Source organism: Nothoprocta perdicaria, unplaced genomic scaffold, assembly GCF_003342845.1.
Source record: "Nothoprocta perdicaria isolate Ctin4 unplaced genomic scaffold, notPer1 scaffold_189, whole genome shotgun sequence".
In the NCBI taxonomy this organism is placed as follows: domain Eukaryota; kingdom Metazoa; phylum Chordata; class Aves; order Tinamiformes; family Tinamidae; genus Nothoprocta; species Nothoprocta perdicaria.
The window spans coordinates 521,661-549,068 of NW_020455082.1; the positions used below are offsets into that span (position 1 = coordinate 521,661).

Below are 27,408 nucleotides of genomic sequence, written 5' to 3' on the forward strand. Positions count from 1 at the left end.
TACCAAACAAGGGGGCCCCGCCCATCACTGTCGCCTGCTCCGAGCCCCGCCCCCAGCTCGTGGCCCCGCCCAGCGGCACCCCTGCCAGCGCCAAGGGCACCGTGACCGCGCGGGAGGCCCCGCCCCCGGGCGAGCCCTCCAATCACAACGCGCGGCGCACGCGCCGACCGGAGTTCACGTGACGCTTTAATGGGCGGGGCCGGCACTTGGGGCAGCGCTGGAGGCGCTGGGCGTGGCGGCCGCGCTGGGGGCGTGTCCGCCGGCGGCGTTGGGGGCGTGTCCGGCGGCGACGCGGGGGCGGGGAGGGAGGCGTGGCCGGCGGCGACGCGGGGGCGTGGCCATGGCGCGAGGGTTTAAAGGCGCAGGCACCGCGCAGAGCCCGGCTCTTGCTCCCTGTTCTCTTCTCTGGGTGTGGGTGCTGGGTGGCCTTGCTGGCAGGTTAACGCAGCTGGTTTTGGGTCGTAAGCGTGTGAAATGGCTAAAAATGAAGTGCGGGGCCCTGTTCTTGAGGCTGTGCTCTCCACGTCTGCCCAACAGGGGCCCTGTTAGTGGCTTCTTGGTGGTGCGGGAAGGCCGAGGGCCTGAGCTGTCTCCCCTCAGGGGGACCTGCAGCCCAGTCCCCCTGTGCGGCACCTGGGTCCCCTTCTGGTGCCCGTGAGCGCCTGGGGCCGGCCCTGCCCGCATGGGGGGGTCCTCTGGGCGGGTGGCCGGGTCCAGGGTGAGGAGGGAGGCGGCCCTTGCACCCGGCTTCACCCCATGGAGGGCTCGGAGGGCCCTCCGAGCCCTCCATGGGGTGAAGCCGGGTGCAAGGGCCGCTTCCCTCCCCTCACGGAGGGCTCAGCGCCACCCATCCCCACAGGGATGAACCGCGTGCTCCACGCGGTCCAAGATGGATGGACGGGCTAAACTATCCTTGCCCTCGCTGGTGTAAACTCAGCTTAAGTCTACGCCTAAAATCCATCTCTAGAGAAGCTTTCAAGCTGAAGAGGGGCAAAAAGAGGCAGTCCCGTGACGTTCGAGCTGCCAGGTGCTGGTGCTTGCTCCCCAGGCTGCAGCCTGGGGCTAGATTTGCATCCTTTTAAGCTGTGTTTAATCATATATCTTTATTTTCATAGGCAAACGTTTGGGTTGCTGCCTTTTTTTCCCTCAGGCTTGTTTTCTTTCTGAGTTACTCTCCCCTCCTCTGTCACCACAGGAAGAAGGCAGGTAGGGAATCGCCTTTGCTCAGTGGGACAACCCGGAGCAGCCTGGCTGTTTAAGGTGGCCGAGTACAGCGAGAACAGAGCGCGCTTTGTACCTCACGAGACACTGCTCAAATCATTTATCGAATGCCGCCAAGGAGATTGCTCAAAAGTGTTGCTCTCAAATTTCGGCAATGTGCACGTGAAGGCTCCTGGGCTCGCTTCCGAAACTGGGATTTCGTTTATTTTAGTGTCCTGTTACTGGCATTGGAGTGAAGCTGGGAGGAGTCTTGCTGGTGCAGGCAGGAAATGGTTAAAGCCCTTTCATATCACCTGGGGAAGTGATTCTTTGATTTTTCAGAGGGCGCTAACATGCCGCAGTTCATAGGAAACAAAGAAGGGGGAATCAGCTATAAAAGTTGATCTTGAATTTTATTTTCAGTGGCAGAACTTGTGAGGACTAGACATTGATGTCTCCTGAAAAATATGGAATTTTGGATGACAAGAGATTTTTATTTTTCCTGTGCTGGTTCAGAAAAGGATCTGGGAAGTAAGCCTCATTCCAGCCGGTGACTTTAGATAACTTCATTTTAGTTTGAGAGGTAAGAAAAAAATAGTTATATCGCTGACCCATTTTAAAACAAAGAATTAATTGCTTAAATTGTGACTTAGGGCATGGAGCACAGGCAGACGTGTGAGTCAGTGACTGTAAAGAAGCTCATTTTTTTTCCTTTATTGTTTTTATTCAGTAAACTTTAACTTCTGAGCTAAAGTTTAGAAACTTAGGAGAGACATGATGAGGCAGAGTCTTAGGAATAAGAGTTAGAATAAGTATTTCAGTGATGAAAAAGACTTTCAAACTGTTAGCAGTATATCTGCTGATATGTTTTGTGCTTGGTGCATCACACATTTTCTCTTGGTGTTTCTTGAAGTGCTTCCTAGACCTTGTTTTGTTAAAACACGCTGCACCCACCTGCGTTATACATTTCAGGTGTGGATAGGGACTTTTCTGGTGGATGGGCTGCCCATGTGCTCAGCATTAACCTGGAGGGACAGACCAGCTGCCTTTGGGCTGTGAGAGGGGCTCTCAATTTCCATCGCTTTCTAGCCTGGCCACTGCTGAGACCTGGGAGGTTCCAGTTAAAAAGCAGTGCTGGTTTCATGTGTGCAGGTCAGAGTGGGTGAGAACAGTAATGCTTTTTTTAGCTTGTTTGGCACCCTAAAGTGTGACCGGATGGTAACACCTCATGCACAGCTGTTGCTGAAACTGTTATGAAGATTAAAACCTTTAAATGCTATGGAGAATCCTGCAAACCATCCATTTGTTTTGGCAGTTCTAAACTGAAAGTCACACTCTCCCTCTTGGGAAGGTTAATTGCTGCTTGCTAATCAAGGTATTTCGCAGCATCTCTGCAACGAGCTGAAATCCTTGGGATTTGTTGAGTTGGAGGTGCTGCTTTCATTTTCTCCAAGATTGTTCTGTTCAGTTAGCAGGGCAAGCGAGCGGTCTTTAGTGTAAGGGTGCTTTCCCAGGTGCCAAAGCTGCGTGGCACAGCGGGTAGCGCCGCTGCCCAGCTCGTGCTGTGCCCTAGGTAAGCATCAGTCCTTGCAGGAGTCGCCCTGCCAGTTCTTCTGGCAGCTCCCGGTTTCCCTTGCACCTCCACGTTTTCTCCCGTGCTGGTTTCTCATCATCAGGAAGGGAGCAGGTTGTAATCCAGTGGGAGCTGGCAATGTTAGTAATTTTATTGCAAACACTCAGAAAGGCAGTGTTTTTTTTTTTTTTTTTTGAAATCCTGCAAGTTCCATTCCTCATTTCTGCATCCCCGTTTCCCCATGCAGTGAAGCTCTTACCTCTCTGTTGCTTTTCATCAGGTGCTGGAGAAGCCGTGGACATTCCCCGCTCCTAAACTCTGTTCCCAGATTCTGGCTGGACAAGAATCACTTTTCACCCCACCCTGGTTTGGATTAATGGAGTATTTGGTAAGGTTTTGATGACGTGCTGTGAGCTATCCCATTTTGCTCCTTCTGGATCTTGAGCTTATCTCCCTCTGGCAACTGCATAAATAAATCATTGGAACTTGGTGACAGAAACTGTATCTTGAAACGAGTCGCACATGATTCACAGTTCAAAGCTGTTATTATTAGCAAGAGATCTTGATAATGTATCACTTTGCATTTAAATCAAAGATTGCAAAGCTGGATTGCCTTATTCTGTAAGAATTCTCTTATTTGAAAAGGTATTTTTCTAAGTACTTATTATGTGCCTTTGCTTATGTTATCAGTAGTTGACATTCATTTAAACTCAGTATGAGTCTTTTTTTCTCTATTTCTCTCCCAGTACAGCTGATTAGAATTGAGTTTACATTTCTTGAGAAAATATATTTGAAAGTGTCTTTTTACTGTGAGACAGAATGTACTTTTCCATGGAATTAAAATTCTGGAAAGAAAAAAAAAAAGTGCTATTGGAAATCTTGAACAAATTATATTGTCATTTCAACTATGTTATACAAGGAGGGAAAAAAAGAGAACTTCAAAGTAAAAATAAAGGGCTTTGGAGTTTTTTGATATATTATGAGAAAATGGATACATTCTCTTGAAACAGTTCAATTTTATCTGTTCAGCATTTTCCATGGAGAACATTCTATACTGACCCTAACTCCAACTTCTTGTTTAATTGAATTGGCTGGTTCGAACTACATATTAAAAATGAACTCTGAAATGTTTTCCTCTTTTGTATTCAGCCTTTTCGTGTTTTTTTTTCCCCCCCAGAGGAGAACTAATAGAAGGGTTTATATCCTGTATTTCACAGTGGTTCATGCTTCTAATACCTTAACTGCTGTATCCAATGGGACGCTTTCAGTAACACTGGCTGTTGAGGAAAACTGGACAGGAAAGGTCTTTGGAATGTAACAGGTGAAAATGTAATTTTGCCATCAGCTCTGCATCTGGCAGATCAGAGACTAAAAATTTACTGGAATAATTTTGCTACTGTTCTGGATACCTTCACATGATACTCTGAAGACTATTGCAGTTGCATTATACTGTAATACTGTGGTGACTTGGACGCTCTCAAAATATTTCTTTCCCTTTAATTGAAAACATCTTCATATTTAAATAGAAAGGACCTGAGCCCTGCTACGTACAGTGCCCTGAAATGGTGCCTGGAGTTGGTGCCTTTTTCCCTATGGAAAAAGCTCTCTGGGGAGATCTTTGTTTTGCACTTCCTTAACAAAGTATTCCTGAGACAAGGGAGTATTCTGGGAGTGAATGTATTTGGTGCTGCCCTGGATATTCCCCTGCAGCTTAAATTTTGCTAGGGTCCTGGAAGCAAGTTGTCCTGCATTGGTGGCAGGAGACCTGTCACTCTGTGAGCTCTGGAGGACCGGGATGGGAGAAGAGCTTTAGGGGAGATAGGAATCCCTTCTCCCTCGGTGCAGATACCCTCACACCATTCCTGAGGGAAGTTTGTCTGCCTCTTTCAGAAAGGTGAAAACCACATCGTAGACTTTTCCAGCAGTGTTACATCTTAAAGAATTCTCTCAATGTCAAACCTTGCTGCAGTTTAAGCCCATTATTTCTTGACCAGACTGTTGTGATCATAGAGCAGACATACCTTCATGTCTCATCACACTTGTCTCCTATGTATTAACCAGTTCTTTCATTTCATCTCACAGATTGGTTTTCTGGCCCTTGAATCTGCTTTGGACTCACTCCAGTTAGTCCCTTAGCTTTCTTGAGGCGAGTTGCTCCGAATTGGATGTGGGACTTCAGCAGAAGCTTTAGCAGGAGCAGCTGGAGGCAGAGGATGTCTCAGCTGGTCCCAGTGCTGTCAGAAAGATGAACTTCCTCCTGAACTTCTCCTCCCCACTCTGAATTGTCTCAAATATTCAGTCTGATTTCCACGCAGTTTGGTAACTAACCCATCTGTTCTCTACCTCAACTTCCCTCCAAGTCCATAAAGAAAAAAACCATATACATTTTTCCTCTTATTAGCTATTTGGGTTTATTTGGGTATTAGCTGTTTGGATGAGGGGCAGTTTAGAACATGGCTGAAGAGAGACAAGATATTTTATGAAATATTGAAAGATTTGGACAAATTGAACTTTTCAATTTAAACTAGATCTTTATTTTGGAATTTAAGGAGAGATTGGAAGTCTGCCACCTTTTAATAGCCCAAGAATGCCTTCATCTCCTTGTAGCCTTTATAGCTCACAGATACTAACTAGGCTGTTTAAGTCTGAACTATTAATTTTATTTAAAAAAACATAGATTTTTGCAGATTGATTTGCTACATTCAAAAATAAGCATTTGAGAACTGGATAGTACGAATTCACAGCACATCATTTAGCCCCCGCTTTCAGTGTTTGGTTTGACTGGTATCCTCAAAACCCTCTGGCAGTGGAATGAGCATATGTTTTCATGCATTTTAGTTCTGAAGGAATGTAGTCAATTGCATTTAAAATATGAGCTTTCTGAAGGAATATTCTGTAGGCTTATGCAAAATTTAATTTCTCATCAGAAGTAGTCTACAGGAAAAATCAATGTTTCAGATAGCTTTCATCATTGTAAATTAGTGTGCCCAAGAGAACAGGGTAAATTCAGCTCAATTTCACTAGCATTTGTATTATTGTGGGGAGTTAAAATCTTATGGTGTGGATAAATACAATAGATGAGCTGCTCAGGGGAGCCATAGCTGGTGGAAAGAGACTAAGATGGGGGTGATAAAATAGGTGTTTGCTGGTTAATGCAGCTCTCTGCTGTGTGTTTTGCATCAGTAGAAACTGTGTTTGTTGCAGAGAGACTCCAGGGGGAATGTTGCTTGGTTATGGAAGGGAATGAGGAATATCATATTTATGATGCCATGACTCAAAATCCAAGTGTTTTCTGTGTGAAACTGTGCCTGTTTATCCATTTCAGTGCAAGAGACTGCCGAGGTGCATGGATGTTGATTGTATGGATCACGAGGGCTGGATTGGAGGCTCCCTAGATGTTCTCAGCCATAGCGAGAGGCAGACCCCTGGATCTTGCAACATAAGGTTGGAATGAGATTCATTCTAGTTCTGTAGGACTCCAGTGTTTACATGGACCCAAGAAGAGAAACAAGAATTATTTTGAGGGGAACACTTGTGGTTTTTTTTTTTTTAATGAGCGGATCCCTGTGCTAAACTATAAAAATTCTTTTAGCTCCCTTGTTGTTAATGGTTCAAGTAGATTTTTGGATGCTCTAACATGTTTAAAGCCATTCTTGAATATGGGTTGTATCTGTGCAAGTCTGGACTCATCCAACCTTGGAACCTAGTCAAGAAAATCTTGCTGAATTCCAGACCCTAAATGTAAAACGTGTTCAATTACAGGTGTGGTTATCATAAGCTAAAAAATATGTCCATTAGAGGCCTCAAGAAGAAACAACCAAGGACTTTTAAAGTCAAAATCATAACAGTGGATGCTGAAATGGAGTTCAATTGTGAGGTAAGAGTCCTCAGCAGAATGGTGTAAGGAGATGGAGATTGTCTTTTGTACTAGCAAGATAGAAAAGATATTTCAAAGATACTGCAAAATTCTGTAAAAAGCCCGGGAGGAGCTGAGCTGTTGGAAAGTAGTTGTGAATTAAAGAATGGAATCACTGAAGAGACAGTAGTGGATTACGAGATCAATTCCTCACTCTGCTCAAACTTCTGTGTCTAGTTACAAACTCGGTGAAAAATGTCACTGCCATTTGGGAGTACTAGGCTAAATTATGTGAAGACAGTCTCACTATTGAAAAAGACAAATTGAAGAACTGCATCCCTGGATGAGTAGAAATTCAAATTCTCAGTTCATGGATAGCCTTAAAATTGATCCAATATTTTTATAAACAGTGTGTCACCAACTTCTTGTTTGTAAGTATGCTTATTTCTCCATAGACTTCTCCTTTTATAAATGGCATGACTTAAGATGTTGTGTCAATGAGGAAATCTTACCAGAGTTCATCCAAGGATTTTTATTTTAAAGTGATTTTCCAAATGATACCTCCATGCTCTGTTGATCTTAGTAACATCCTATTTGAAGAGAATTTCCATTTGTAAACTCCGGTTTATTTCTTCAGATAAAATGCCCGTGGCTTTCGCTTCCTTTGAGCAGAGGAGAAAAATGATCAATCTGAATGGGAAAACTAGCTCATCTTCTTTAAGTTATGGCTATCTAGTAAATTGGGTAGAGAAATCATGACTGCAGAAAAATAAGGAAGGGTGCAAATATACCAACTGATCAATTGCTAAATAATTTGGGCTGCACTATTGAGGAGGCAGCTGTGTGGCTGATGAATTCCTGATCATTCAAAAGAAGCGGGAGATTTACTGTTATTTTGAGAAGGGGAGCTAGAAAACCTAGTTCCACTGAGACTGACAATTCTAATGCGAGGTGACTGCCTTGTGAAGGGTTTAGTATTTCGTTAAGCCCCTCAGCGACAGAATGTTAATCACAGGCTATACCTTCCTGTGCCTTACTGCTCTAGAATACCTGAAGGCAGAGTCATGAAAATAAAGGATTTGGGAATATGTTTTAGAGCTCAGAGTCCTTGTTAACAAATCCAGTTTGATATATTCTTTCCTGTGCTGTCCCTCCTTTCTCCTCACATATTGCTGTTTTCCTGGGATGATTTCCTACTTTCCATCCAAATATTGCCCAGAAATACTTTTTTTTTTGCGCTATTAAATTCTCAGTGGCTGCCCATGCGATTAGACAAAATCATCTTTTAAGATGTAGCCAAATAGGAGAAACAGATGTGCAGCCTCTTCAGTGAAAAATGAGACATCCTGTATGTGCAAAATTCAGCTTCTTTAATCAAAATCTGTTCTCTATGGAGCTGGGCTAGTAAATTACTCTCATTCTGTATCTAACCCTTCAGATTAGATAACTTTTTTTCCGAATCTGAAAAGAATCTTGATTGCATGCTAAATTCTGCACCTAAAAGACAGATTCCTGTTCATTTAAATCAAAGTAGCATAAAGGTTTGGCTTAGCACCACTAAAATAGCTGAGGTATGTGAAGGATGGATTTGCTTTATGATTGTTTGGCATTTCTACTCCTCTGTGCCCTGGCACTCCCTTAATTTCCCCTGGCCTCCTCTCCAGGCTTTCCAATTTATATAGGATTTATATAGGCTGTTGAATAAGATTTTAGAAATAATAAAGCCTTGCCACGTACCTAGGAGATTACAGTGCTCATTCCCTGTGCCCGTGAAGTGTGATGCTGTGGTTAAATGACTATAATTGCTTTGTGAATGAGTTGGGGGGAGAGGAAAAGGAGGTAGAACACAGTAGCTATTGCTCTTTTGCCACAGGGAGCAGTAGTTATATTTCAGTGAGAAGTTAAAGGTGAGATAAAGTGGTTTATAGGAGAAAGCCAAGTGCTAACCTACTTAGCTTGCCTAAAATGTAGCAAGTTTATTCCAGACCAAAATCCATTTTTGCTTATTTTTCTTTTTCTTCTAGATGAAGTGGAAAGGAAAGGACTTGTTTGATCTGGTGTGCCGAGCACTTGGTTTGAGGGAGACTTGGTTCTTTGGCTTGCAGTACACAATAAAAGGAATGTGCACCTGGCTAAAGATGGACAAAAAGGTATAGAAAATGAAAGGAGGAGAAAAAGTAACCCAGCAATTTCTACTTCTAAAAGAGTTACCTTTTTTTTTTTTTTTTTTTTAAAACTCAGGAACTAAAGCAACCTGAGTTAAGTGACAACCCATAATTCTAGATGGTATCTTTTTTAAGGCTAAAGAATTTTGTTTTGTTACACAGTCTGATTTCTTGTATAACACTTGGCCTGGAATGTCAAACGCTGATCACTACTATATATGCTGGTTCTTATTACATTAAAACTCAGCATTGGCCTTCCTACTAAACTTTGAAGAGGTTTCTGTTAGTAGATTATTATCTGCTTTCTGATTGTTTTCTTCCCCTCCTCCATTTCTTCTTCTCCCTTGAATATTATTTGGAGGCATTCCTCTGTGCTTCCTCCTGATTTTATTTTTCTTTAAACAGGTCTTAGATCAAGAAATCCCAAAAGAAGATCCTGTTAGCTTTCATTTTTTGGCTAAATTCTACCCAGAGAAGGTAGAAGAGGAACTATTACAGGAGATTACCCAGCATTTGTTCTTCCTTCAGGTCAGGAACATTACAGAATTTAACTGTAAATTGTTTTTGTGTTCACCATAGTCCATTTGTATTGCCTTTGATCATCTTTTCTTCTAAACTTTATGTATTTACTCTTACTAGACCTTTGATAAGTGGAGTAGCAACAAGTGTCTATAATCTTTCTGAACTCGAGTTGTCCTGAGCCTTGCACATGTGTTGTCTGCTCTGGCCTCACCCAAATTGGATGAAGAGAGGTCTTGAGAACTTGTTGCTCTTACACCAAGTGATGTAACCTCTTGGGTAACCATTCCCTAACCCAGTTCTGTCAAAATGAACAGGATTAGAAAAGACCTGTTATTAGGTGGATGAGGTGCTGGAGGAGTGGCTACACAGGTAATTATGGTGGCAGTTGTGAAGGAGGTGAAGAGGAAAGAAACAGTGATAAGCAGCTGGGATCAATAGTTTTCCCCACCCCATATCAGCTTCAAATGGAACAGGACCTGTGACTGCAACCTAGCTCTGAAATTAAAACTCCCAAACTCCTTAAAATAGTCCAGTTGGTTACTAGGACATCTTCTGTATGACTGTAGAAGGCACAATCAGTAGGAGACAAGGATGCCCTTAACCTATCCTTGAGGGATCTGCATTCTGGGTTGTAGGGATAAAAGATCATATAGTTTGATATGTTCTGAAATGTAGGTGTGCTCTTCTAGCAACTTCCAAAGTGCATTTTGGATGGTCCCTTGTTGCTTAGTGGCCTGTTCCAACATCTGGGCTATTCCAGCTTCTTTCCTGAGTTGCTGCCTTGTCCTCTGCAAGTTGCAGCTCTCTGAGCAGTTACTCCCTTGCAGCTCTCAGCAGAACCTGCCTGTGCAAGGAGACAGTGGGAGTAAAATCTGTAAATAAACAGAATGAGTGCACTCATTCCCTGTGGAGGAAATTAATGAAATAATGAAGTAAATGGGGTCTTTTTCAAAGCACTAGCATAGGAGCTAAAGCCTAATCCAGGGCCCTTAACCACTTGGCAGTTTGATTGTTAAGCTAATTTTGGAATGGAATGAGAGGGGCATAACTTTTCCTCACTTTGTTTTAATCCCGCTTTTTTTTCTGTGCTTTTTTTCCTTGAACCTGCCTTGACTGGCAGATATGCAATTAGCAAATTCTTCTCATTCCAAAGGTAGAAAAACAAGGCAGAAACAATTTTGAACTTGCAGAGTTTCCTGACTATAAGAACTTAAGATCACACCTGGATGCTAATAGGAAAAACATGTACAGACAACTGGATGCTTACAGTTTTCAGCTCTATTGCCTATTCAGACTTCTACAAATTAACATGGCATAACAGCTTTCTGCCAAACATATGCATAAACTTAAGATTAAAGCTAAATTTTGTCATTTAAAGATTAAAAAGTATGTCCTTTTATAAAGGAGTGTAACAAAATATCCTTGTAAGATTGAGAGAAAAAAGGAACTTGGACACGTTTGACATTTATCTTTTTTCTCAATTCTGAAAGATATGGTTTGTGCCATGGAATATGAAAGCCACAGCTTTCCAACTTGGAAGAAAAATCTTTTCATTCTTTCCATTTTACAGCTCAGTTTTCCCTACGCTGTAACTCAGGTTCATATACTGTGCTCACCAGAGGCTAAATTTAAAAGAAAAACTCTTCTTTTGGTTCATTTCAGTTCACAGTGCTTGTAGCTCCAACTTGTGTTTGTCAAGATAGAGCAGTATTATCTCAAGTAATTTCTTTCTTTTATTTTGGGAAATAAAGACTGTACATTATGCAAATCTCTCTTATCTTGTCCTTGTTAATAGGATAAATTCATTATATTTGAGAGGGAGTTGTGAATATTGTTTTTTTCCTTTCTCTCTCCTCTGATATTCTTCCAAGGTAAAAACCCAGCAGGTATAAAATCAAGTAATATCTCAAACTATTACGCCTCTGATCTGTGGTAGTGCCATAGACTATTAAATGTGTTAAGAGACTCTTTACCATTTATCCTTTGCTTTTATTTTTAAGCCTCTACCTTTTTATTGTTCTTAGGTTACTATTATTAAATGGATTTGGTGCTCTAAGGCAGTTTTTCTTTGTGGGCACCCTTTAATCTCTCATGCTGCAACACTGGCTTGTGACCACTGCAGGTCTGCTCTTGTTGAGGGTTTACTTTCTGAAAAGCTCGCAAGCATCTTATTAATGTTTTCAATATATAATATCTCTGTCCTTGAAGATATTCAAAACTTATGTGGACAGGGCCCTGAGCAACCTGGTCTGGTCAGACCTGCTTTGACTAGTTAACTTCCAGAGGTTCCTTCTGACCTCCAAAAGTTCAGTATTTTATATGTTATATAGGTAACTTTTCCACCAAAACTGCATGCTTTGTTATACAGGCTTTTAGTGGCTTTCTAAGTAGTAGGTCAGATCACTGTTTCATATAGCCCTTTTAGTGCCATTGAATACAAAAAAAAATTATGGTGATTTGAAGTAGCTGAGGAGCTCACTTGCCCTTTTTTAATGTTGAAGGCAAAATTGCTGTAGCTTCCTTCTGGAATATGAATTGGTAATAAAAGGGAGCATGAGAAAGGATGTTTCATTATGCTTATATGAAGGTAGTAGAAGGAAAAACTCTTAACTGTACAAGATTAAAAGCTTTTGCTGATTTATGGATACGACATCTTCCTATTCTAAACTGGGAATATTATTCTTAACTGGAATCTAAACCATAATTTATGGTCAAAATTTAGTACCTAGTCCATTTACATCCTTTGACAGCATATAGAAGCCAAGAAATGCAGGTAAATTTGTTTTGCCAGGCTGGAGTAAAGATTCTTACACTGTGAGCTAGAATGAAGCCTCTCTTTCTGCAAAGAGGCATTTGCAGGAAAAAATCAGGAAACTACCTGTAGTAGTTCTTGGATAACCTGATAATATTTTACACTTACAAATGACATTTATTCAAGGCACAGTGCAAATATTAGGAAAATCTAACTACTATAAATTAGACATGAAGGGCAATTTCAAAGCAGGGGGAAGGGAAAAATAGTGAAATGAAACACAGACCATAAAATTATGATCTGTAGCACATTCTTCTCAGCTTTTGGGATGTAAGTGCAGAGAGGTAGCTGACTGGCATTTCACTGAACTTGGAATTAAGGCACTTTTGCTTTTAAAAAATTGGGTTTTCCTTCAATGTAACCTTAAGCAAAGATTTCCTGTGTTTCCAAATGCTGTTTTGTTGTTGCTGTTAACTCCTAATGATGCTTGCTGCCAAGTTATTAGTCTGGGCATGTTTAGTTTCATTTCAAGCCTGACCTAAGTCCTGACTTTGAGCTCCTTCTGTAACTTGCTCCCCTTTTCTCTTGATTTAGGTTAAGAAGCAGATACTGGATGAAGAAATTTATTGCTCTCCAGAGGCAACAGTTTTACTGGCTTCTTATGCTGTTCAGGCCAAGGTTTGTGAATAATAGTGCTCTTTTATTACTTTTTTTTAACAAACTCATTTACGTGATGGTAAGTAAAATGTGCAAAAGCATTAAACTTCATTAAAGAAGTAGGTCATCCAGAGAAATACAGATAGAGGAGGGAAAATAAGCATTATATGTCATTATGAGCCATTACAAGGCTTCTGGGAAGATGCTTGTTTGCTCTTTTACAGTTCAGGAGACTTTGGACCTAACCTTTTAATATGAGGTTTCTCCTGGTTAGCATCTTTTTTTATTATTCTAAAAAAAAGACCTTGGATACAGCAGGTGCTGATGTCTTGAGCTCACACCTAGTTGCCTGACCTCATGGTGGGATGTGATTGATTTAAGTATCTCAGGATATAATGAATTGTCAAAGATTTATACAATGGCAGAACTCAGGCAAGGTCTTGGTGGGGAGGCCATCTGCAGCAGCCCTGCCAATATGCAGTAGAATTAGATGCACTTTCATCCTAGAACTTAGTTCATAACTCAGAGGGCATCAGAAGTCCTGGGTGATTCCTTTATATCTGTAGTTACCAAAACTCTGCCTAAGGCCATAGGCCACCTCAGTAGCTACACTGGAACAAGAGGCATGGCACAAAGGCTGGAAATTGGCAGCTCAGGTGAGGGGAGCCTCTTTGTGCTTTTCCCTGTATATGGGAGAACTGGATCTGTCTTGGGCAATTGCATCCAACAAAAACTACACAGCCAGGAAGTTCTTCAGCATTCTAGTAAGTTGAAGTATCTTTTCTTTTCTTGGGACAGTATGGTGACTACGATCCGAATTTTCATGAGCCAGGCTTTCTAGCCCATGATGAACTTTTACCCAAACGGGTAAGTCTTTATTGTGTGTGAAAACAAATCTTGGAATCAACGCTTTGATGTAGCACGGATACTGCTCTGTGACTAGCCAGAGCATTAGAAATGTTGTGTTTGCCCTGAACTTGGCAAAATGACCGAGCTGTGAACTGCACTGCTGTATTCGTGTTCCCTGGGAGAGGCAGCATGTGTGTTTGTATGTTCAAAACAAAACAAACTCCTTCCCTTCTCCGTAGGTCCTCAGGCAGTATCAGTTGACGGCAGAGATGTGGGAAGAAAAGATCACTGCTTGGTATGCTGAGCACAGAGGTATTGCCAGGTATTGAAATCACCCCATTCTTTGGAAATGCCATATATCTTAGTAACCAGTTGTTTCCCTTTTTTTATTAAAATTTGGCTGTTGTAGGTGAGCGAAGAGAAATTGGGCTCTAAGTTATACTTTTAATAGGTTCCTTTATCCCTAAGCGAGGGAGAACCCCTCATTATTCTAGGTAATCATCTTGTGTAGGGCACAAAGTACTTGCAAGTTGGACTTGCTTTGGATTGGGCCGAGAAGCTGAGGGCTTGGGCTGAAGTATATCTAGAATAGACATGCCAACAGAAATCAGTTCTTGCAGAATATTTGAGCGCTGTGTTAATGTTGTTTAGCCTTTTAAAGGAATCAGTGAAGTTCCTGGAGTTGCTGGCATGACTACTCTTAACAGTGGCTACTTTGCTACTTTTCTAGCACTATATCAGACCTTACAACAAAGGAGGAATCTGATAGTATTTTATACCTTAGGAAAGTTATAGATATTGGTGTCTTCCCCTGTGGACATTCAGCTACTTCTAACATATCCAGGAAATTCAATTATCGAGGAGTTGCTGGCACCCAGAGGTAGCCTTTCCTGATCATTGTTTGGTTTATCTTTGTTGTCAAGGCTTCTTAGCACTTTTTTACTGGAATGTTTTCCTCAAGACTTGCTCATGTCTCCTTTTGGAGGGAGAACAACAACAGTGGGTGGGGAGGCTCTCACCTTCTTTTGGACTTCACCCAAATTACTTTCTTGAACAAGTTTAGAACTTGTTCAAGATTTATTTTGCAATGAATTCTTCTTCCTGAAGGAAATAGCCCCATGTCACAGAAGACAATGGGAGAGTAGCTTTCCAAAAGATGACAATGGAATGAAAAAGAACTCACAAAGATAAGATTGGAGTTGATTTTTAATAAAGATTGCACTCTATGTGACAGGTCATAACAGGCAAAAGTTTATTGTCCTTTTTCTCTGAAGAGATGCTATTTTTATCACCCTTCTTATGCTGTTGAGAGCAAGTCAGCAAAATTAAAGTGCCCAAAACCATATTGCCTGTTCTTTTCAATGTGAGGAATATAGAGTCAGCGAGGAGGGGAAAGGTTGGATAAAAGTTTCCAAGTGTGATCACAGTATTATTCTCTAGGGATGAAGCTGAAATGAACTACCTGAAAATTGCCCAGGACTTGGAAATGTATGGTGTCAATTACTTTCCCATTGCTGTAAGTATTTTATTTTAGCAATTTGCAACTGCTGTTGAGTATGATAGTGTTGCTTCCATTCCTCTAGGAAGACTGGAACTAGGACTTCTGGGTCCTGTTTTTGTCAGTCCCTGTCAGAGTGGCTGTCCAGAATGTCCTGACTCAGTTTACTTGCCTGTTAAGTGAGCAGGTGAATGAAACAGTGGTGGCCTAACAAAACTCTTGGGTGGCTTTGAATATGTAATAGCAGGAAAAAGGGTAAATAAACTAAAAGTTCAGTTATTTCAGTCAATTTAAGGGATTGAGTTTCCTTTTGGGGTTGTTGGGTCTCTCTTTGGCAGTGACCACGTTCATAATTTTTTCTATGAAAACACTCATGTGTTATCTTAAAATAAGTGTGGTTCTTTTCTGTGGTTAAGTGTCACAGTGAATATTTTGTATTGACATCTGTTTTGTGCTTTTTTGTTAGCAAAATAAAAATCATACGGATCTCCTACTTGGAGTTGATGCTAAAGGTATTCATATCTACAGTATTAATAACAGATTCTCTCCGAATAAGTCATTTGAGTGGAGTGCTATCAGAAATATTTCCTATAGTGAGAAAGAGGTATGATGAATCTATTATTGCTTTTATATGGCATGGGTGTGGACTGGGGTTCTTGGAACAGGCTGATAGCTGTCTCTGTTCAAATAATTTTGGGAAAAAAGAAATCTTGGGAGGTTTGTTACAAAACTGAAACCGACTTGTCTTTCGGATGTGCTGTGTAACCTCAGTTCACCTAGAAGACAAAGACTGTTCTGAGCTCTCCAAATTTTTGCTGTCCATTGTTCTGGTTTCTTTCGTGCTGCTTGACCTCTGCAAAACAAGTGTATTGATCTTTTACTAAAAGATATATATCACAAGTGCCACTAAGGCTGGCGTCAGTCATCTCAGTGGGGATTAAATGGTCCATTCTGCTTTACTTACAGAAGCTGTTCTTGTAGATGAAGTTTGAAGTACACTGTCAAGAGATATCCAGTGGGATGTCTGTGGTTTTATACCTGAATTCTACAAATTTCAGAGCATTATTTTAGTCTTCAGCATGGCTGCACCACTGCAATTTTGCTCTGATTTCACAGCCCGTTTTCTGCTTTGGAAAGTACAGCAGAAAATGAGTGAAGTTGGGAGCCATTTCAGATGAAAGGGATGTGGCTACATGGAAGGTTATAATCAGAAAAACAAATGCAGAAACACTGCATTGGTACTGAATACCTGGAAGCTAGCAACCAAAGGACAGCACAGACTGTTCCTTTCTTTCTGTGTCAAACAAAAAACCTTAACCAAACAAAAACCCATTGAAAGTCAGATTTGCTGTTCAGAGTTAAGTTTCACATGTGTTAAATCACGCAGGGCAACCTACAGGAGAGTTCTGCCTCCAAAGGATTTTTTTCCTTGCATAACATTAAACATTATGGGAGTTTTGTGTATAAACTGCTTAATTCCTGATTGTTGGAGAGCTGGGCAGCCCGGATATTAAAGGTCCACTATTTTCTGTGACATTCATTGCACTGCTTCTTACCAGGCGATATGTTCCACTGATTGTTACCTACAGGGTGAAATGAGATATAGTGTGTTACGGTCTTGATGACTCAGATGACCTGAAATTATACATTGCTTTGCAAATTAATAATAGGAATAAAGTGCTAACCTGTGAGTCGCAGAAAGCAGGATCTTAAGGAATGGAGCTGTTCTTTGTCATGCAGCTGAATTGAGCTCAGCATAGAAAGCAAAATCCTGAGTACTGACCCAGTAGCATGGCTGGGTAGCATAACTCTTCACATCCTCCAAAAACAGCTTGGGAGGAGCGACAGAAAATGTGAAAAAAAAAAAAAAAAAAACCTGCATGAGGCTATCTGAGAGGAAGAGACACATTCTGGGCCTCTCTGAGGCATTTCATTTACACCTGAAATTATTTGAATGGAGAGGTGTTTGACATCTTAACTTTAGGACTATGACAGCTTCTGGGGATTTGTGATACATTCTGGTTTCCTTAAATAAAAAAGTATTCCAGGGTTTCTGGTATAGTGTACACAGCATAGGTGGTTATATGAAGGTTATTACCATGCAAACTGGTTGCAAAGTTTGCATCAGTATTAAGAGTTTCAACTTTACTTTTTTCTCCTTCATTCAAAATATGCGTCATTTTTTTTCTCTCATGCAGTTAACTATTAAACCTCTTGACAAAAAAGCAGAAGTCTTCAAGTTCTTTTCCTCCCAGCTCAAAGTAAACAAATTGGTAAGTGTGCTGCTTTCTTCCTTTAAACGGAGGGATGGATGAAGGACAAAAAGAATCCCTCTTTGTTACGAACTTTTCTAAACTCATACGTGTCAGCTTCTGTCCTGTGAGGCCTCTGTGGGGCTCTTAGCCCCATGGTTGGTGTGCAAGTGTGTCACAACCATATTTTCTTTGCTTTTCCCATCCAGATTTTGCAGTTGTGTATTGGAAACCATGACCTGTTTATGAGAAGAAGAAAAGTGGACTCAATAGAGATACAGCAAATGAAAGCACAAGCCAGGGAGGAAAAAGCTAGAAAAAAGGTAGACTCGTGTTCCTGAAATACTGATCTGCTGAAAATACTTACTATTATTGAGGCTGGTGCTCTTGCTGTCCATGCTTTGCATCACTACAGGTGTGGGATGTGAGAAAGTGCAGCAGGAGTGAGTGGAGCTGCTCCAGTGTGTGCAGGTTCTGATGATGTAAGTGACGGTTGTGGAACCAAAGCAGTGATCACAAAGATCTGGGGTGCATGGCAGGCCACTCCAAGTGTTTTCCCAACAGTCTCAAATAACTGTTATTACTAATCAGTGGAGTTCAGTGCTGTCAAGTGCAAGTTGCTTCACCATTGTTTCTGGTGGATGTCAGTCTGCTAGCCAGAGCAGTCCGTTCCCCATTGCACTCATTTGTTGTGGTGTTCCAGGCCAAGCTGAGATTCCAACCCACAAACTGTGTTCTGCTCATTCCCTTTCTAGATGGAGAATCAAAGGCTGGCCAGGGAGAAGCAGCTCCGAGAAGAAGCTGAGCGAGCCAAGGAAGAGCTGGAAAGGCGTCTCTTCCAGCTGGAAGATGAAGCCAGGCAGGCCAATGAGGCCCTGGTGAGTAGCATGTTACTCTGAATGTTCTTGAGCTTGAAGGACTCTCTTGGTTTGGGAACTGCCTCTTGTTATGGTTCCCATGAGACAGCAGAAGCTGTGGCTTAGGCAAGGCAGGAGTTTCTGATGTGTAGGGGAGAGGTCCTGTTGGAATATCTGGGAGAAGCCTGATCTCCTTAGCCTCTTTGCTGTGAACCATTCCACTGTCCCTGGATTTGGTTCTCAGTGCTTTTCTACAGCAAAGAGGAGGGAATTCATGTAACACTGGGAAGTGAAGTTGGGATAAAGGCACATGGTGTGGATCCTACTGACAGCTGAGGGGGGAGGATTCTGTCAGTATTTGTTTGATGTCTTTAATACTGAGCAAGTGTCTCTCCTTTGTTATGGAGGTGAGAGGCAGGAAGGAATTTAGGTAATTTAGGAGTAGAAGAGAAAGGTCAAACCCTATAATTATGTTTCTTTGTTCTTTTTTTTTTGTTTTAAGCATTAACATTTTTATCCTTTAATCTGCTGGGGAAACATGTCATCCTCTTGACTGACTGCAGGGCTGACACTAAATGCTAGACAGAGTGACAGAGAAAAACTTTTCTTCTAGCTACGATCCCAGGAAGCAGCAGAGTTACTGGCTGAGAAAGCTCAGATTGCAGAAGAGGAAGCCAAATTGCTGGCCCAGAATGCAGCAGAAGCTGAGCAGGAGCGACAGAGGCTGGAGATTACAGCTCTGAAGACCAAGGAAGAGAAACGCCTGATGGAGCAAAAGATGAGGGAGGCAGAGATGATAGCGGTGAAGCTGGTGAAGGAATCAGATCGGAGGTTGGATTTGCTTGGGTGGGATTATTTGGACCCTACTGGGATGTCTGGGTGGAGAAAGTGCTGCTCTTTGCAGCCAGGAAGGAGTTTTTTTTCCCTGAAGTGCTGCTTCAAAGTCACTAAACTTTCTTGCGTATTGTTCCATCTTGTACTGGTGGTTGTGATTCAGGTCAATAAGAGTTTACACAGGATGAGACAGGGCTTTAGAGATCCTTATTAATGATCCACAAACATTTTGCAGCATCCTTTCCTATTCAGCATTATCAAAAGAGCACTGACTGCCTCGCTAGCTAAATTTAATGGTCTCTGTGTCCTAGGGATTATGAGCCTGTTCTCAGTAAAACCAAGGTGTGTTTTCCTACAGCCTTTTCATATCATTAAAAAGCATAAACCACATATACTCATGTGGAATACAAGCTATATATAAACCATTTTGTAGGGGATTGCATGTTTCACAACTGTGTGCTGCCTAAAAATGCAGAGCAGTGTCAACAGAGGATGTTTAACCTTGCTATTGAGAACCTTTTGCTTGTGTTAGGATACTGCCAAAGAACTTGCCAAAGTAAAGAGTGCCTATATTGCACCTCTCCCCTTCTCAGGGAGGATCTCTGACAGCCTGGGGAATCTGTATCAGCAGGAGATAGCTGAGCCCATGGAAATCAAGAGTAGGAAAAAAAACATTAATTCAGCCAATTCATGCAGGATTGTCCTTCAGAGTGTGTCATGCTGTGTCCAGTTTGTTCCCTATGCGGTTATCCTACCACAAATGTTACTAGGGAATGGAATCTAAGTAATGATCCTTGTACTCCAGAAACTAGTGGGATGAGTAGTTGGAATATGGGTGTTGCTTTATGCTCAAAATCCGCATCCATGTCAGGATATTTGTCTTGCAGAGCAAAGGAAGCAGAGCATCTCAAACAAGACCTGCATGAAGCCAGAGAGGCTGAACGGAAAGCAAAGCAGAAACTCTTAGACATAACCAGGCTCAATTATCCTGTAAGTTCCTGTTCTGGTTTGCACCACTTCTCGGGGAATATCTGGCTGTTGATTTTACATTTGTTGCCCCACTCAGGCTGCGTAGTGACATTTCCAGGCAATGAGACAGCTCAAATAGTGCTCAAGCACAGTGTAACGAAATTGGAAAAGGTATTTGTTCATGTCTGTACATCAAAACTATAAGAAGTTGTTAAAAAAAAAAAAATAAAATAAGGCTGCCCTTGGATATGTGGGTTGTGGGTTTCAGTCTGGGGCCATTCAGGTAGAAGGGGGAGGGCTGCAGTAGCCTCTGTGCAACTTGGAATCCACGTGGACCTTATGAAATGGCTCAGCATGTCATCCTGGCAGAACCTGGAGAAACGATCAAAAATCCAAGCAATCAAACCTCATTGTCAATGCTTGTGTTGCCTCCTTTAGCACACGGTCAAGTACCCACAGTACTCACCAACTGACACCAGAGATGCCAACTTTGACAAAGGGTCTGTAAAGCTGGATTTGAAAGACATCGACCTCAAGAGACTCTCCTTTGAGATCGAGAGGGAAAGGTATCAGTATGCTCACGGTGTGAATTAACGACAGTACATTAATGCTATGAAGTATAGAAAGAATCTTTGGGATTTGTGGTTTACCCTTCTAATGATCCAGGATGGCCTCCTACTTGTATATTCAGCTGGAGGCCTTTTATGACACAATTTTCCTGTGTAAGATTAGCTTTTTGCACAGAGCAAATTCATTCTTGTGCCATTAAGCTATAACAAGTTCAGGACCTTTTTGTTTTGGAGAGCATGATGTGGGGGCTGGAGTTCTGTGCTTGAGTAACAGCATGTGAGAGGATAGAAGCTTCCTTCTAGTGTTGAGGGATAGGGTTGCTTTGCTGGCCTAAAAGGTAGTTCTTGGTAAAGAGCTGGAAAGTGCCTGAATGTTAAGAGATGGGGTAGCAAATCCTATTTTCAGTGGGCCAGGGGAAATCAGGCTGACATGTGGCTTTTTTGATTTTTGCCTATCAAAATGCAAAAGTAAAGAATTACCTCTCTTCTCTTTCCCCATATGCCTGATCTTGAGCCGTCACGTTAACAAGCTTCTTGTCTCCAATGTATGGACTGCAGGTTAGATTACATAGAAAAGAGCAAAAAATTTGAAGATCGATTGAAAGAACTGAAGTCTGAAATTTATGCGTTGAAATTAGAAGAAAAACAGTCTGGGCTTTACTGTCATTGGAATGAAGTGCTGGGGTCCTTGGATCGCTCCTTAGGAAATGTATGTACCCTTAACAGAGGTTTTACAGTAAGGGTAATATAGAAGCAAAATCAGAAAATGTAAGTTGATTGTATATTAAAAACTGTCAGATTCTATTTGCAGCATAAACCATAAAAGAGAATAGAGTGCATGAAATGTTTCTGAATGTGTTTGCTAAAGGTAGTTGCTGTATTTCAGTTCAATGCATATTATTTAGTACTTTTGATAGTAAAATATTAGAAGTGTAAACAGACAATGAAAACTCACATGAAAATGTGAGAAGGTTTTCCTGGGTAGGATGCAAGTACCACAAGCAAAAAATAATTGTCTTGCAGGTTATGAAATCATGGTAAGGGTTTAGGGCCTCAGAACAAACTAAATTTTTGTAACTTAACACATTTAAGTGTTGTTTCAGTTTGCATTCTCATGTGTGTACTTTGTGATTTGCTATTTATCTGCTTTAACAATCTTGTTCTTTTTAAGGCAATGAGGAACTAAAATGAGACTTTGTTCATACACTTATTCTGTATAAACTCTCCAGCTTCTTCAACCGATGTAAGACTAGGGTGGGCTTTGACTTTCTAGACTGCTCCACATCTAGTCAGTTGTCCCAAGTAAACTCTTTAAGGATGAAGAAGGGAAGCTTGGAAAAAAGAGGGAATGGGCTTCCTGGCCTTCATTCTCTGACTATGCAGATGATGCTCTTTTCGGTTTAATGATTGTTAATGCAATGAGAATATTTAAAGCTACATGTGTTCTGTTCTCTTAAAGACCTCATCATGGATGAAAACCTTTGAAACGAGGGATTCATTGGATATAAATCTTCAAAGACCTTTCCCTGCTTACTCATTAAATACCACAAGCAGCTGGCCTTGTACCAACAAAACTCAACACACACTGCCAGTGGAAAAGTCATCTTTTCAAGCAAATTCCAGTGTGGGCACAGGGACCAGAAAACAGATTATAAAGGTAATGAGACTTAAAAATAAATTTAAGGATGTTGGGTAAAACTTTAGAGTTCAAAAAGGCTAAGAGTGACTGGCCATAGGCAATTGCTTTGACCAGCTGTATTAGAAATAGCAGTTGTCAAAAGTTAGCTGTTATGAGTTTGAAACTCCTGTACTGGGACCACCCTTCAAGACTGCTTAGAACTTGAGGTCACCTGATTTTTTTGCTTATGATCTAAGTTGCAATGCAAAGCTGTAAGTGTCAGTAAGTGAAACATACCCATGTGTAGTACATCTGTGTTATTTTGTTTGAATCAACCAGACTTGGAAAGAGAATGAGAATGTACTCTTCCAAATCAGAAGCTTGAAACAAATTGTGCCTAGGTTGTTTTTTAAGGGGTGGGAAATAAGGTAACAGTAAGTGCCTAGATTTCCTACAGTTCAGTTCTTTTCTAAAATAATGTGTGATCCCTGTCAAAGAATCCTACAGAGCTAAGAAAATGGTTATATATTAAATACACTCTACTTTTGAATTTCATGAGCTAGTGTGGAGAATCAAGTATGTGTTTGAGAAGGATTGCAAGGTCAATCAGCTCTTGAATCATTAGAAAGAAATTGGCTTTCTCTAGGTAGTGCTATTTGTGTGAGGTATGTGTACAAAGGAAGCTTAATGTATTTTTTTTGCTATTCTGTATGTGAACAAAATGGAGCTATGTGCCTTATCTGTCTCAAAGGGGTTTTCAGGAGCAATTAGAGGCTCTAGGAAGTATCTTTGAAGACTGGAACGTTCAGGGTTATGGGCTCAGAACTAAAGGGGCAGAGCTCAATGCAGCAGCAGGTGAAGCAGCAGATAACAAGCAACTGCTTCAAGATCAACCTAATCCAAATAGCAGAGGCAAGAGAAATGTGGAGTTTTGATCCCTTCCCTCAACCACTAGAAAGAGGAGAAAAAAAACCCCCACCAACTCAAGCTGTTGCAGGACATCTTGCAAAAGACCCCCAAATTTGGACATAGAGTTGAACAAAAGGGGCTCAATTTAAGCAGGAGTTCAGGGTGACACTAATTTTTCCCTATTTGGTTTGCATACAGGTTCAGCAGCATGACTCGGATGTGATCTACATTTGAAACCTCTCGCTTCCTTACCAGACTGGTAGAACCTGGTGACAATCTGCTTGGCTGCTGCAAAATGCACCTGCCTAGGACGTTTGCACAGCTCCGTGCTGACAGGCGTTCGTGTAAGAGCCTGTGGTTCTGTAGTTAGTGTGGTGCCATTCAGCTTCCAAAGAGGCAGCATAAGCTGAAAGCACTAAAACTGCCAGGGTAAAATGGGTTGTGTCTTTGGGTATAATGGTGGAAAGGACAATCTGGAGGAGCGTTGTGTTTACTACTTATGCACTTTTGAAGAAATGCTTTGTACTTCACTAAACTCTCTTCCCCCAAGTGACTGTATGGGGTGACTATCCGTATCCTACTGTACTTGTGTAGAAAAGAGGTTGGGAAACTAGTGTCCAGGGGAAGATATTTGGGATGAGGAAAAGCATACATGAGCCTCGGTGTTTATCCACACAATAGGTATGTTCAGTTTTCAGTTCTGTCCATGGGACATGACTCTTAGAGCTGTTGAGCATTTTAGTGTTTGCCTGCCAAATATTTTCCTTTTCCTTCCCAAATGTTTTTCTATTCACGTAATTGATTTGCATTTCTCCAAGAGAAATCTCAGCATGTATTTCCAGACATAGAAGTGGATGACTTCAAATGCCTCTTGTATTCCTCGGGGAATCCTTCGTTTGGAATGCAAAGCTGCTGTTTCTACAATTTTTGTCTATATCAAACACTTTCTGTTGTATATCTGTATCCAGCCAACTTTGCATATGTAACTTTCGCCATTTCTGGTGGTGCAGCTCCCAAATTAGACAAAAGATGCTATTGGTATCTGCTACAGTTCAGCTTGTTTCCAGTAGAGGTGTGTGTGCAAGAAAATGTCTGTCTCATTAGTGTTTTCTGGTTCTATGTATTAATTGTCTGTTTCAGCAAGAAATCTTCAGTCTGAGGATTTCTGGAGAAGCAGATGATATATGGCTGTAGCTAAGGTAGTAGCACAGTTGAGCATGTGAGTTGTGATGTAAAAATGGATGTTAATATTCCTAAGTATCTAGTCCTAAAGGCTAAGATTAAAAAAAATAATAATAAAAAGCTTCAGTTTCCACATCCTAGGAGCAACTTAGAGCTGAATAGTGTGTCAATATTGCAATATCATTAACAAGGTAAGTTCCAAAAATGCAAATCTCGTGGGATTTGTCCTCGTGACACTGAGGACGCACTGGGGGAGAGCATCTGTGCCAGCTCTGCCCTCAGACTTTGAGCTGTCATGACAGTTACATGGCAAGATACACATCACAGCTATCTGCTGTGACAAGATGATGTGTTACCCCAGCCTTGAGAGTACTCCCTGCCTCCTTGGGCAGGGAGAGTGTTAATTCTGTTCATGGCTCTGATATATGACAGATTTGCAGATTGACTGTGCCGTGCATTGCTTCTGATCTGTCTGGGAAAAGCCTCTTCTGTGAGATGGAGACAAAGAAGGGAGAGGCCCAACACTAGGCTTGTGGCATTGACCAAAACTGCACAGTGGTGAAGTAAGAAATGGTCCTAGAGGGGGGAAAAAGCACACAGGAACCCAGGAACCTCCTCAGATTTTGAGGGAGGGAGTTGGTCTTGCTGTAAATCAAGCTGGCGTCCTTGTTCTGCTGCATGTGCTGGGACTTCTCTCACAGTCACATCCAAGCTGAGTCATGAACAGTGCAGAGGGATGAAGAACTGCTTCACATGCATGTTCAATTGATTCATTTCTTGGCCTCAACGGGAAAAATCCTGTATTTTGCAATGAAACCACAGAGGCTCTGTGCTGTAAGGACATGCTGCTGCCAACTTAAAAAGGAAAACTGTCTGCACAAGCTACCTTAGCCTGTTCAGAGGTGTTTTTGCTGTGTATTGTTCACCTGCAGGAGAGGACCATGCTTCTGAAACCTTTTATGGGTGCTTGAAAGGTGACACAGAGGCAGGAGGCTCTGGGATCTGCTGGAGAAATGCCTGCAGAACTCGGGCGCTCTGTGCTGTCATGGGAGGGAGCCTGCAGAGAAGTGCAGCCAGCCATTAGCTTGCCAAACACCTAGACAAATATTTGTAGCAAATAGATTGTGTGCGTCAGTTCTGATGGTCACCATTGTTCTTCCAGTATTTGCAGTATTAACTATTCTTCTTAAAGCAGGCACTGCTGCTGTGCTGAGGAGAATGTGATGCTGCCTAACACCAGGTGAAGAAAATGTGAGGAGGAGCTCTGCAATCTCTGCCAAGCAAGAACAGCACAGGTTGCAATCCATAATTGCAGGATTTGTCATCCTAAAGAGTATGGTGTTAATGTGAAGATGCTTTCAGCCTCTTTGAGCGTTTGAAACCCAGCACAGGACCGTGGGCTTGCAGGCAGCAGTCGGCAGATGGTGCTGCGATGCTGCTCGGCTGCATGGCTCTGGCTCTGCTCCAGAGCAGCCCGGGAAGCCTCGGCTGGGAAACCTGCTCTTATGCTTTGAGAATCTCTGCTGATTCCTGTTCTCCCACACCAGCCTCGGCTTGCTGATAAGCTCTTCCCAGAGCTTCACCTGACACAGTTTTTGATGGGGATTCGAAATGTGTAAACCCTATAGTCTGAGAAGTGATTATTACACAAAAAGCTTAGTCCCATGGGTATGAGCTTGCTCCCAGCGTTACAAAGAGAGCCTGTGATAGTCCTGCCGCATCATTGTCATCATCAGACTGTGAAAACAGCCCTCGGAGTGGATTTCCTCGGTGGCTGCCAGAAGTGTGTGAGACCCTACAGGTCTGGTGCTATTTGATATTTTCATTAATGCTGTTTGAATCAAGCGTAGGCCTGTTAAATTTGCAGAGGATGACGGGGCTGTGGTGTGTAGCCTAAAGAGAAAAGGGAGGCCTGAAAACAGTTTGCAACTGCATAAACTGCTGTTGCAAGCCAGAAATGACAAAGACATCCTCTTTGTCCATGCTGGATAAGTGCTGATGTTTTGGTCTCAAGCTGCAGCAAAAATCAGAAGATAAAACATTACAGCAGTGAGAAGGTACTGGTAGATCACCTGGAGAGGGAAGAAGTCTAACTTTGGAGTGACAGTGAATGTTAATCTTTTTGGAGAAGTTGGACTCTTCCCTGGCCCTGGTTTCTATGTTTCTCTGAAAAATCCCTTGCTCTAACCCATAGAGGGTTCTCCCTCCCTTCCTAAACACCTTATAGAGCAACTGCATATTCTTGCCCAGTCAGCTACTTGTGATCTGAGCTGTAGGAGTAAGTAAATGGATAATAATTCTAGCTAGGCTTTGCCCACTAGGCCTAGCATGAGAGAACCAGAGCTGTACCCAGCTCCTGGCTGGTATCCTAAGGCATCATTCCCCATCCAGTGTCTGATCCTTGGACACTGCCAAGCAGAGGCATCTCGGCACCGTCAGAGACAGCACCCAGGGACCTGCCTGCTAGAGATCAGCTAGTCCCTGTTCACGTGGGCTGCATCCAGTGTTAACCCTGACCCGGAGGTGGGTGGCTGCCTCCTGAGTCATCTGCTCTCTTGACCTTTTCCTCCCTGCGCTGCTGTTTCTGAGGAGCCCAGTCACCAGCAATGTGGTGAGTTCACATCCTGTCTTTGCTGCTTGTGGCTGCACAGTTGCTCTCAAGTGAGCTGCCTCTTCTCCTTGCAAATGTGCAGCCATCCTGGCATCTGATGTCACTGGCTGATGCTTTTTTGCTACCTCATTTCTTTCTTGCTCTGATCCAGCAGGGTCTACAGTTGTCTCATGGCCAGTATTTTTATTCTCCTTCACTGGAAGTAGCCAACTTCTGTGAGAACATTCCTAGCACCCATGTTCAAACTTCAGGAGGTGAAGGTGAGCTCCCAGCCTGCTGCCTTTGGTGGTGGGGAAGGTAGTAGGGACACAGGGCTGGTATGGAGACAGCTAGATTATTATGACCAATTGTTATTGGTCATAATAATCACTGATTAGCTGAAAATCTAGCCTCTTAAACCAGTGTTTTATTGTGGTGGCCTAGCCTCTCACCCAAGTGCTTGGTGGTCTCAGGATGTAAAAGCCATGAAAGAGAGACCTTGCAGACTGCTTTGCACGTACAGTGTCAGATCCTGGCCTGGAGTGTGCAGATGGGA

The 27,408-nt window shown here is 42.1% G+C and overlaps 1 protein-coding gene across 4 annotated transcripts; it reads left to right on the forward strand.

Annotated features, from left to right (window-relative positions):
- Window positions 1-411: 411 nt before the first annotated feature.
- On the forward strand, window positions 412-24,149 carry LOC112945419 (merlin-like). 4 transcript variants are annotated; one of them, XM_026037015.1, is made up of 22 exons: window positions 412-438; window positions 1,624-1,783; window positions 3,054-3,161; window positions 4,856-5,092; window positions 6,099-6,217; window positions 6,536-6,650; window positions 8,654-8,779; window positions 9,200-9,322; window positions 12,663-12,746; window positions 13,524-13,592; window positions 13,814-13,896; window positions 15,015-15,090; window positions 15,539-15,676; window positions 17,271-17,345; window positions 17,534-17,647; window positions 18,080-18,202; window positions 18,795-19,012; window positions 19,903-20,005; window positions 20,423-20,550; window positions 21,112-21,262; window positions 22,013-22,210; window positions 23,279-24,149. In XM_026037015.1, the coding sequence occupies exons 5-22, from the start codon at window positions 6,120-6,122 to the stop codon at window positions 23,312-23,314; spliced, it is 2,058 nt and encodes a 685-aa protein (XP_025892800.1). In that variant the 5' UTR covers window positions 412-438; window positions 1,624-1,783; window positions 3,054-3,161; window positions 4,856-5,092; window positions 6,099-6,119; the 3' UTR covers window positions 23,315-24,149. The 4 variants fall into 4 exon arrangements, with proteins under 4 accessions (XP_025892800.1, XP_025892801.1, XP_025892802.1 ...); XM_026037016.1 differs by lacking the exon at window positions 412-438 and adding an exon at window positions 998-1,027; XM_026037017.1 differs by lacking the exon at window positions 412-438 and adding an exon at window positions 3,991-4,094 and having other exon boundaries at window positions 1,545-1,783.
- The last annotated feature ends 3,259 nt before the right edge of the window (window positions 24,150-27,408 follow it).